Source organism: Ammospiza caudacuta, chromosome 4, assembly GCF_027887145.1.
Source record: "Ammospiza caudacuta isolate bAmmCau1 chromosome 4, bAmmCau1.pri, whole genome shotgun sequence".
NCBI lineage: Eukaryota > Metazoa > Chordata > Aves > Passeriformes > Passerellidae > Ammospiza > Ammospiza caudacuta.
Genome location: NC_080596.1, coordinates 54,692,677 through 54,705,025, shown reverse-complemented (window position 1 = coordinate 54,705,025; position 12,349 = coordinate 54,692,677). Strand labels below are relative to the sequence as shown.

General features: G+C 39.6%; 1 protein-coding gene across 7 annotated transcripts in view; it reads right to left on the bottom strand.

Moving 5' to 3' along the window:
• Nucleotides 1–12,349, bottom strand: part of APBB2 (amyloid beta precursor protein binding family B member 2) — a 163,731-nt gene that overhangs the window by 45,042 nt on the left and 106,340 nt on the right. For 6 of the 7 annotated variants that reach the window (XM_058803109.1, XM_058803112.1, XM_058803111.1 and 3 more), the window contains one exon: nt 367–513. In XM_058803109.1, the coding sequence (XP_058659092.1) occupies nt 367–513 (147 nt within the window). Of the gene's footprint in view, nt 1–366; nt 514–8,925; nt 8,936–12,349 lie in introns of those variants that run through there. The other variant, XM_058803114.1, reaches the window with a different exon arrangement.

Sequence of the window (12,349 nt, the reverse complement as noted above, 5' to 3'; positions counted from 1 at the left end):
TTTGTCATTGTGAAACCTTTGAAAATGCTGTTACAAAGAATCACTTTCAGACCTCTGGTCAAGAAGAGTTACACTGAATACAACAGTTTGGCCTGTGTGTCCCCAGCACTGCCACTGCACAGGTGTGTACTAGCACAGATGTAACAGGGAAGTGAGCTCTTTGGGGTATCTGCTGTCCTGAGCAGTTTGGAACAAAAAAGTCAACACTTTCCCTGAACCCTTTTATATATTTGGCAGTGCCAGGCTGAGGTAGTGAAATCCCAAACACAGAACATGGAAGTAGCTGTCTACAGAATTGCTCCTTTGAGATGTTTTATGATGTGAGAGGGATGTTCCAAGAGGAGAAGTTGTTCACTCTGTTCTTACCTCTCCCCAAATGCCAACAGTGTCTCTGATGTCATTTTTACAGTAAGAGAGTTGTCTGATGCAATTGTTCACAGCAACACTGCTCTTTCCAGGAGCCAGATCTTCTTCTGCCATTTCTACCCAGCCCAGAGATCGCACAGCGAAGCACTAGAAATAAATCAAAAACCATCTGTCATACAACAGCAACTAGGCAGTTAATGGTAAAGGTCTCCATCTCGTATGGGGAAAAAAATGAAGGCCTTGTAGATGGCCTTACATTCAAAGATAAGTAAATGAAAATCTAATTTGTGAATGGCAAGGTGAAAACATTCAAAGGAAAGAAGAAGAATGCATAACTTGCTATGAATAGTGTCAGTGGAGGTAACAGCAATGCCTTCCAATAAAATAATTTTGTTAAGATAAAGGAGGAAACAAGGGAGCAGAAATACTAGGATACACACAAACACAAAACAGTAAAGGAAAAAACACAACTATAGAGTATAGAATTGAAATTTTAGCTAGAATCTAATTGAAAAGAAAGAAAACCCTACTGGATTATGTCTCCTATGAGATATTCACTGTCTGGCTTTTTACCAGAAAATTACATTTTTTTTCTGGATTACAGCAATCACTTCTATAGTTAGTTTACCTAAGGTAGTAAGCAATAACAATTTCAAAGCTACATAGAAGATAAGCTATCATAAGAGGAAAGCAGGCTTTTTCTAGAAAAAATTCAAAATTACCTTTAAAATAAAACACTCTAATTATGCATTTGTTAGCAGAAAGCTGTTTAGCCAACTAGAGCACTCAGTTGGCTGAACAAGCCAAGGCAACATTATTTTGTGCAAATGGTACTTTTGCAAACAAATCAAAATTGAAGAAATTGAATGGCACCCTACACCTACTAAGGTAAAGAATAAAAAGTGTTTATTCTGAAAAAACACCAAAACCTGCTCATTTGCCCTCAGGCATCATGGTGGGAGGAATACAGACCCCACACTAAGTCAATAGGAGCTTGTCTATGAGACCAAGACTTCTTCCAGAGAAGGTTACAGGAGTTTCACTCTGAACCACAGCCATGGGCTCAACAGGCTGCTTGTTGAACCTCCTGAGCAGGCACACCAAATGCTTCAGGTGGTCCCTAAAGGCTCAGCAATAGCAGAGCAACACTCATGGCTGAGTGCTGCTGCCCTGTGCCACACAGCTTTCCTTGCTGTCAGCAGCATCCTGCGGGTCCTTGGGAAAGCAGGGTGTGATCCTGGGAGCTGCAGGGAGGAAGGCAGTGCTGGGACTGCTGGGAGCCCTGCTGCCTCCAGCAGCACCCTGCCACCCTGCCCAGCAGCTGCAACAGAGGCCCAGGCTGCAGCTACCAATCCTCCTTAGGATGCAGTAAATAAATCAGCTTCAGAGCTCAAAAGCTGAGTCTTCACTTGCCACCTTCTCAAAGCTGCTGAGAAGTCAGAGAGCTGATCCAGCTCACACACCATCACTGGTGTGTCCTTTGGGAACAGCTGCCCTCAAAAAAACCCTACCCCAGAACACCAAGGTATTTTAAACATGCATAATGTGTCAACTTCGGCAAACTAAGGAAGGAATAAAATTCACCAGTGGATAAAAAGAGTAATGAGTTTGTCCCTCCCTTTAAAACTTCTCCTTCAGCCTTCTTTCAGTTTGCACAATGCACTCCAGGCTCACTCCACCAAGCAGGAAAGAACCTGCTTCCTGAACCCCTGGTACCCACTCCAAGGAGTCATTAAGGCTGCATCTCATCTCAGGTATCAGACAGCAAACACACTCTGCAATTGCATAAAACTCTTTAGTGAGAGTAGGTAAAAAATTAAAGCCTTTCATGCCTCCAGCTTTTTGTGGGGTTTTTTTTTCTTTTTTTTCCTTTGGAAACAAGGGAATCAACATGCAAATTCTCCCACACTGCTGCTTCCTGACCCAGCTCTGCTGGAAACCCACAAAAGTGCTGACTTTCAATTCTGAAGGGCCATGAAGGAGAAGGTGAAAAAGGAGACAAACAAGAGGTCAATACTCAGGGGTGCTCTTCACTTCAGGGCTACACAAGATACCAAAACACCCCATTTTTTAGCAATTATTAAGGTGGTCTAATCTAAAGATTGCAAAATTGTTTCAGGCACATTAGATGTTCATGAATCTTGCTAAAAGTGCTGCTATACTCACTGGGGTATTAAATATTTATCTTTGCAAGCTTTAAAAATACTGATTCTACTGTACCAGAAGAAAGGGGTTTTTTACAAGTACTTAAATATTAAATTGAATAGTAGAATACTGGCAGAGAGAAACATTCTCCAAATCGAAAGAGAGGTGAAGAACTAAATACACACAATAAGCACACTGTTTCCTTGTTGCTCTTCACATCTCAACTCATCTGCTATTTGTTAGCTGCTTTCTGAACACAAGGATAAATACAGAATCACAGAATGCTTTGGGTTGGAAGAGACCTTAAAGATTGTCTACATCCAATCCCCTGTTGTGGGCAGGGACACCTTTCACCAGACCAGACTGCTCAGAAGTCCATCCAACCTACATAGTCCTTGCACTGAACAGTGTATCTTAAGAAGGCCAAAATTGATGAAAGACTATCAATTCAACTTGACAGCAGGTAAATCTCTTATTAGTAAAGATGGTGAACTGTTTTGCTATTTTTTTCCTGGCCTTTCTTTATTCTATGTTTGAAATTCTCTGGTGGGAGCATCCACTGTACTGATGCAGCCCACTGCCAAAACAATAAAGTGAGCAGAACACAACACTCTTGCCTACCCCACATATTGCCCTCTATGTGAAAGACATGGCTTCCTTTCCTGCTTCTATTCCCTCTTGGTCCTTCCAAGTGAGGTAGGCATGAGAAAGCCCTTGACTTCTGGCACCTGACAAGTTTTTGTGTATTTCACAAGAAGCCCTTACCATAACCCAAACAAAATGCTTCAGAGCAGCTCCAGAAAACAAACCAATTTCCCATAAACTCACTGCAAACAAAAACCTCTCAATAAACCTTAAAAAGACTCAACATTCTACTCACATTCTACTCTACACATGTACCTGAGTATATATATAAAAGTAACTTTCTTTTGTTTAAAATATACCTAAAAGCCAAAAACTTTGTATTTTGTGGTTAAGTGAATGCATGTGCTGATGTGGCTCAGCAGTCATGGCTGACCCTCATGCAGATTTTCAGAACTAGAAAAGAGGCGGACTCAGTAACATGTGACACATACCAGGGTCCACTCAGCATCAGTGGAGCAGAAGTTATAAATACACAAATGTATTTATATATTTATAAATACATAAGTGTAGTGGGAGAGAGGTGGAAGTCTGAGCATGCCTGCCTGTCTGTCAGCAGCTGGACTGTCAGAGATCCACTTTGTGTTTTATTATAGGTTGCTTTTTTCCTCTTTCATTATTTAGAGGTTCCCTTCCCTTAAAACAAAAGAGCACAAAGCCCAGCAGAAACAAACCACCTAGTGTCTCCAGTCAGATAGGACCTAATTTTTACCATGGCTGGCTGAGTCAGGCATGAGAGCAGAATTTTTTGGAACTTTAACACATTAACACAGCATCATGGTCCCCTGCCTCCCACCAATGACACTGACAAGCCAAGAGACAAAGTACTTCCTCTGACCCCAAAGAGCCTTGATAATGCACTCTCTTATCTTCTGGAACTAACACCCAGAGGCAAACCAAGCCCAGCTAAAAACAGAGTGTAGCTTTTCTTCATTAAGTGCCTATGAGCTCATTCCTGGAAATGCCAGTTTGTTATGCATCTCTTCTCAAGGCTTAGAGATAATTAGTGGCAATTAATAATTATTGGCCTGTCATAATTTCACAGTAATCCCAATGTCAACTTTTGTCTTACAGTCGTCTATCTAATTTATTTTCTCTCTTAGAGTAAGTTTTCTGTGCCTGGTCAGGCTGTCTGCTTGACTCTTTTCAAGAGCTGGCAAAGAAAAACAAAAGAAGTTGATAAATACAGCAGGCTGAAAGATACTTAGGAATTGTATACTGTGCAAACATTGCCGTGTGGGATTGGGAAGATCAAAGATATTACCACAAATACTGCATGGCTGAGAGAAGTGAATGAAAGTGTCACTTAAACCATGGTAAGCCAATAATTTTGTATTTTCATCTTGACTGGACACTTCACATTTCCTGACTGGCTACACAGGACATTGTACAAAGAAGTTACATACAGATTAAAAAAATCCACCTTATCACACACTAGCCCAAGAAAAGACAGGTGAACAAAAATAAAACCACAGGTATTGCTGCTTGGTTTTACAGTTCTGGGGAACCTATGTTCAAATGGTTGCAAATCCAATTAATGTTTCAGGGTTAATGATCTGTAACCTAAGAACCAAACTCATAAATGCTGTCATCTGAACTCTGTATAGAGCTGTAAACCTTTCTTGCAGTGCAGTTCTGATCCAAAATACTGCCTAAAGCTGGGGAACTTTAGGACTGAAGAAATGGACAAACCACAGATCCCGTTTGCTCTTTGGCATTGCAAACCTTTCACCACAGGGCAGGTCCTGCTCTGCAGCAGCTTTCCCAAGAGGAACCCTGGAAGGAGCTTTGGCAGGGACAGAGAGCTCTGACAAAGTTCTAACCATAAGCAAATGCACACTCTACTTGTTGCCTCATGCAGTGCTAAGCATGTAGCACTAAAGAAAATTAAAATAAAATAACTGAGAAAGACAAAGCAAATACAATTCCCTACTAAAAAGAGGGCAAGAGATCAAGTGCACATGACTATGGCAGAGTAGTGTTGGAAGCTGGATAAAGGTGCGGATAGAAAAGATCCCACAAGAGGGTGAAAGTGAATTAGAGCACCAGTTTGAGAACAACAACTAATGCACATTACCAGACCACAGACAGATTGCTTTTCACATTACACAGCTGTTGGCAGCCACTATGAACAGATCTGCATTAAGAGAATGTTTGCCTTGATGCTTTAAATATGTGCTACTTATTTCTTCTCTACTTCCAAGCCCACAGGATGGTTTTTAGTAGTTTCCCTTTGTTTCCTTTTACATTTTTCCTTTCTAAAGGTTATATCTGCCTGCAGACATGTAAATCACTACAATATTTAATAAGGTCTTTTATCACAGACCACTGAGCAGGTTTGTGCCTGAGACACAGCATGTAGGTCACATAATTAACCATTTATAATGCAGCCAACCAAGATTTCACTTGCATTTTCTTTGATACTTTGAAAATTAAAAAAAACCTATCATATTATTTTGTGCTTTGGAAGCATAACATAACATCTTTCTATTCTGAGGAAGAAGTATGTTCCAGTTTATTTTCCTACTACACAGCAAGAAAGATTACATCGATTTCAGATGAAAACACTATAGAAGATCAAAGAGTAACAAGAGAATAAAAAGAACTTATGCAATTAATGAACAAGCACTTTCATTTAATTGATATGAATAGACGGCAGTGCATTTACTTTCTCAAAGAAATATTCACAGATGTCAAATAAAACTTCTTAGCTACAAAAAATTCAAAATGCTTAATCAAAAACAACTAATAAGACCTTTCAACATTTCCAGCTTCCTGTTGCAGTTAATCTTTTATTACTTGAATTACTGAAAATGCACATGAAATACAAAAATAAGGACAGAAGTATTCAGGTCACAACAGAATTCACAAATCACTAATAAATGCTATTTCAGGCAGATGACTATAAACTAAACTCCCCTAAAATTAAATATGGTGACTTCACAAATACTATAAAATAACCTTTATAATACATTACTTCTTTAGAGGAGGTCAGTATCCAATTTTCTGGTCTCACAGTCCCTTACTCATTCTCCAAGCCACTACAGTCTCATTTTTCCAGACCTGCAGACTTCAATGTGTAGGATCACAAAAGTTCCTCTCTTGTTTTGAGCTTAATACTTTTGTCTCAGTGGTTCCCCCTGGCTTACAGCCAGAGGTCAAACCTGCTCTACCAAGGCAAGAAAATGTTGCAGGAACATTGTGCTGGTTCAAGATCTTTTAAAATCCAGTCATTTGAGCAAAAAATAGAATGGACCCTACCATTCTCTAACAGCTCCTTCTGAAGAATAAATTAAAATCATCTTATTCTTTTCTCTAGTCTTAGCAAGAGAGGTTTTCACTTTAGACGCTTTACAGATACCTTGACTTCAGATCCTAAAGGGATGGGTTTATACACTTTGCTTTGAGTCAAGGCTGGGCTGGGCTTCATTTTAGTACAGTGAAATAAAACCTGTGCTTCCTCATTTAAGAAAAGGCAGTCATATTTTTCACTAGAAACTAATAAAGGATGTTCAAACTCAGGTCTATCTTGCAGAGTAACTGAACTGTTAGGATAACTCAGATAAGCAGATTTTGCTGTTCTGTGACACACACAGGTGACCCCCACAAATACACACATTGTCAGTAGAGACAAGCCCTGCAGGAGTTTAGAGCATAAAGAATGTGTGCACCCATTTCTTTAGAACTAGTGCTCTGCATTTATTAACTTTAACCTTAAATGCTGTATTTTCCCAATGTATGCTCTTCTTCAGGCTGACAGATATATAAGTGTTTCTGATGCCATCAGCAGTACTTTATTTAGTACCGTGGTGCATAATTTCAAAGGGAATATGCATGACATCCAAATTTTAAAGGAAACAAAAACCCCTGAAGAGCTCCCAACCTTTAAGTGAACTCTTGACCTTATGAATCAATGGATAAAAAACTTCCAGCTTCACTAAAGTGAGAATTTCAGTCTCTTTGGAAGGAACGTTATTACAAGTAATTTGATTTCTGCAGAAATTATGTTTACCACAGGATCAAAAGTCAATGAAGTTAAATCACTATTGATCGATTTCTGCTTTTCAAAAAAGACTCAAATAAACATGAATCCAGAGCCCAGAAATCTTGAGCCCTGGTGGACCGCCCACATTTAAGGACCCATTTACTGTCATGCTGTCTCCTTGAAGCACCATGGAGCCATAATTTCCAAACATATGGAATAATGCATTATGTGCAACAATGAAGCACATCTCATGCTTTCACATCTCTTAAGAGATAAATATTATCCCTTTTCTCTTGGATGAAGTGCAGAGAATTTTGACAAGGAAAATGTCTCATTTTTTAAAGTAAAATTTACAAGTAGAACTAAAAATAAATATACATGCTGGCTAGAGCTATCTAAATATTGCTCTGTCATTCAACTCAATATTCTACTTTAATTGATTTTTAAATGAATTTCCTCCATAATTGCACCTTTCAGCTAGTCCACAATGGACAAATAACTCACCAAGTTTGTATCATGCAGGTTTCAAAATGTGTATGTGCAATTTTCAACAGAAATAAATATACACATTTATATAGGCACATAAATACAAACAGCACTTTTTTTCCATTAAATATCTATGCCACGGAATGGTAAACACTGTAACATTTCAAACTAGAACAAGCTATTTCCCTGAGCTGCCCTAAACTGGCAAGGTAATGTAAATAATTGAAGAGAAATACAAAAATATCTGTCAGTTCATTTTGTAGCAATAGGATGAACAGACATTCAAGAGGCAATTCACATTCAACAGGCCATTCCAGAGCTGAAGCTGGCAGGGGCTGCATAGATTGTTTTAGAGGAGGAATGGCTGGTCTCAAGTGGGGAGCATGAAGGGCTGCAAGCTGGGATTACCTGTGCACTGCAGCAGCAAAGCTGCTGGAGGGCTGACAGGGAGCTGTGCCAGCAATACCAGCCCAGCTGTGCTGAACTGGGAGCTGCTTGCTGACAGAATCCATTGGGCTGCACAATGGCCACAGAAACTTTTTGCCTGTGGCACATGAGTGTGATGAGCTGCTGCTTCTCCCAGTTTCTGTCCATTCTTGAGGGTTCCTTCAACAATCACACCCTAAGTACTGCTGGCCCACGAAAATTTTACCGTGTGGCACCATAAAACAGTGAATAAACTGTGATTAAAAACTACTAAAATAAGCAACACTAAAATATTAGAAAATGAAGATTCTTGAAAAAAAAATTTTTTTTTGCTTAGATCAGCGGCCTGGGGTTTTCTGTGTTCTACTGAACCACCACAGTTTATTATATGGCTGTACACAGCAAGATGCTGTACACAGACTCCAGCCAAGAAAATCTGGACTGTGCACCTCCATTAGAAAAGTACTGCAGAGGACACTGGCACTTTGACCTGGTGAAGCAATAGAAACTGCCACCATGGAAGAAACAACATCACTAATAAAAATAAAATTATAATAGGTATATTCATGCTTTCTCAAACGTAGCCAGCATTTCCTAGTATCCCATGCCTGAGAGGCCACAGCAGCATATTGGGTGTCCCACAGCTGCAATTCCAGAGGCAAGGCTCCCTCCAGTGTCACCTCACCAGACTGGCAGCCAGGGAAGCTGCCTCCCCACAAGGACAGTGGTCACTGGCAGGCACCCAAAGTGCCCACACAACCTGGCCGCTCATGGCAAAGGCAGTGACTGTCCCAAGGACAAAGCAGGACCCACATCATTCCCACCTGCATCAGCCATCCTCCTGTAATACACTTGGCACCTCTGTTCTTACTTACCCCAGCAATAACTCCTGGTCAACACACCTGTGGCAGACACAGCTACTGTTAAGTCTGGAACTTCACTGGCCATGAAGATCTTTTGTTTTGATTTGAAACAAAGGTGTTCCTATGATTTATCTTCTCTTTTTCCAATCCTGCAGAAATCTCCCAGCCCAGTGCAAACCTTTTGTACAGCGCATCTTAACAAAACAAATCCTGATAATGCCCCCAAACTCAAGATGTAATTCTTGCATTATGAACCTGTAAAATAGTGGTAAATATTCAAGCAGTTTCCATTGTCTTTCACATGAGGAATGGCTTTGTGAGGTATTTTTCTAAGGACGATTACAAGTAAAATGTCTGCTCAATATCCCTCCTACTGTTTGGGCCCTCATGTCCTAATTGTGCGTCTTAAGTTCCCAATTAATTAGATCCCAGAGATACATGGGATTCCTAGGAGTGAAAGACATGTAATATTTTGCAGGATCTCATTATAATCTTGAATGGCTTGAGAAAATAGGAAATTATCCTGTGGAAACCCAGGGCACTGGGAATATTTCTCTCTCTGCTCTGGGGTGCCCTGATGCCCAGGGGAACACTGACTTTGACCCTCATTCATGGAGAAAGTTTCCTAGACTTCAAGATAGACTAGAGCCCACAGAAGTGTGAAATAGATTATAGAGAGTAGTGTACGTGTATCACTTGATGAGAAATTTAGGGTTTGGGATTTTTAGTATGTTGTGGATGGAAGCAAGATGGAGGGCACAGGGTGTCGTCATCCTGGGTTTCTTCTTCATGCTTCTTCTTCCTTCTTCCTCATGGGTTTGGGTGGCATTTTGTAATTGGGCAGAAAAGTCCACATTGTGGGCCCTTTGGGATCAGTTATTGGGTTAAAAGGGAAAATAATCTAGGTGTCCTTTCTTAACTGGATAGTTTAGTCTTAAAAGACCTTGTAACAAGAGATTGTAAGCCATTTTGTGCCTTCTAATGAAAAGCTGCTGAACTCACAGCAGTGAGACTGTTTTACTGATAAGGAATAATCAACACCTGAGTCCGAACATGAACTACCACCTCAAGTGCCTTCAATCCACACCCAGAGAAACCAATGTTATCCCAGATATTTATATTTTACATATAGTATAACAAAAAAACCCCATACTGTAACTTGGAGTGCCCTTATAAAGTAAAATCCATGAGATTTGGGAAAATGCTGCATCTTCCTTGCCCTGAATTTATCTTCGTATTTGATTAAACAAGACTCCATTTAGGAACAAGGTGGAAGCAAATATCCTCTAGCCTGAAATCTGTATTATGATGTACATCACATCAGGACATTAGGAATTTTTACCTAAAGATACAACAGATGTCAATAGTAATGACTATCATTCACAGAGATAAAGAACAACGAAACATATTCTCTGAAAGGTCTAATGCACAACATGAGAAAGACTATTTAAAAAATAAATCATTGAGGATATGTAGTTTAGTGCTTTAGCTGCCTGTTTCTAAAGCTGCTTTTGAAGCAGAACATTTTCAAGCACCTGCATAATTTACCTGCAGCAGCTCTATAGATGTGAGGGTGCTGCTAATGGCAAACAGCCAAATTCAGGAACAACAACCCAGTTTAGAAACAGCCTCTTCCACCACTCACCATTGCTACCCAGGAGCTGCAAAGGTGGAATGGCAGATTACACTTGAATCAGTCTGTCAGGAAGACTAGTCAAAGCAGAAAAAAAGCCCCACAAAAAACACTTAAAGAAGAAACTTGAAATTAATACACTGTGATTCCCTTATAAGGGTAAAGAAATAGGTAAAAATTTCTTCCAGTGCTATTTCCTAGGGAATGAAAACAAAAGACTGTTTTGAAAGAAACAAATTCCTAATCCAAAAACCAAGCAAAAATACCACTTTGGAAGAAAAACTGTTGAAGATATCCTATTTCTCTTTTAGATTTAATCTAATTTTGAAAAGAGACTTAAGGTGGAATAAACTCCTCAAATTTAATTAATTGAAATTAATTGAATTGAGGCTTTTTGCAGCATTCTATGAGCTCATAAGAAGACTGTAATGCAGCTAAGGTGGACTGCTGGAAAATGCTGAATACTCCCTGCCTGCATCAAGAATTTAGAAGCTGCTTTGACTGTAAGAAAATAATACTTTCTTGGGATTGCTGGACATGGCAAAAGCTCCTCTCAGGTTAAGTCTTCACTTGGGTCAGAAATCAGATTCATGTCCATCCCCACAGATACACACTGACCTGTGTCTAGGCAGGAGGTTTTCTTCTGGAAAAAACCAGAAAGAAGCAAATATACAATGTTTCCAAAACACATACCTCTGCTTCTATAGTAAGAAAAGCAGTCAGGATATGGATATTAAATCTTTGGGGAGCACAGTATTTTGTAAAATTATTTTGATAGTGCTTAGATAGATTATTTTGATTTACAGGCCACTTTCACAACAGCCACAAGTCAGCTTACCAAAGGCCATCTGGTTAAACCCTAAAGGCCAGGTAATCCCCAGAAATTTATCACCAACTCATTTTCCATGTCTTCAAGTTGTGTTTTCATTCACCTACAGGTGAATCACTAAATTTAAATACTTGTTATCAACATCTCTTGATGCTCTCTCTTGGAAACAGTCTCATTCTCTTCCTTTGAGACCCAGAGCATTTATTGGTTTCTAAAGCAGAAAACAGTCTTTTGGAGTAAATGCCTAGGACTTGCACGGGTTTAAACACATTCTTCCCATTCTTAGATAATGGACATAGCTAAAAATGCTCTAAATAGCTCTAAAATAGTGAGGCTGGAAAAGTGAAGCTTTGCTGAGCAGACAAATGTGGATAGGGAATCTGAAAATCTGTGCCATTCCTAGGGACAGTGACAGGTTTCCCAGAGGTTCTGTTTCTATACATGGACAAAAGAAAAAATTTAGCACCTTCCTATGTTTTTACATAGGGACACTGTATTTTACAACAATGAAAAAAAAGACAACCCAGAAGAATTTACAGTCTGGGATTGCTAAAAGCATCTTTTGCCTTCCTTGAAACTCAATTAGGAAGGCACACATTGCTCTATAAATTAACCAGGAAGGTTACGATCTGTCTCCTGGGAAGCACCAATCCAAAACTCATTTCTAGCTGTGCATGTTTCACATGCAGAATTAGATCCTCATCAAGCACAATAAGCCATCTCTTCAAGAAATTTCTACCGAAATAAATGGATGATATCAAGAAGCTGGAGGTAATAATTCTCCTCTTTCCACTTCTCCTTTGTGACCTTCTGCAGTAACCTGACCGAGACACCACGGACATGAAACCATGAACTGCATCTTAAGCACGTGAAGAAAGCACACAGAGAAACATTTGTTCTTTACTGATAATTATGACACTTAAATGGGTTGCTGCATAAGTCACTTTTCTTACAACCGTTACGTTAACCATATT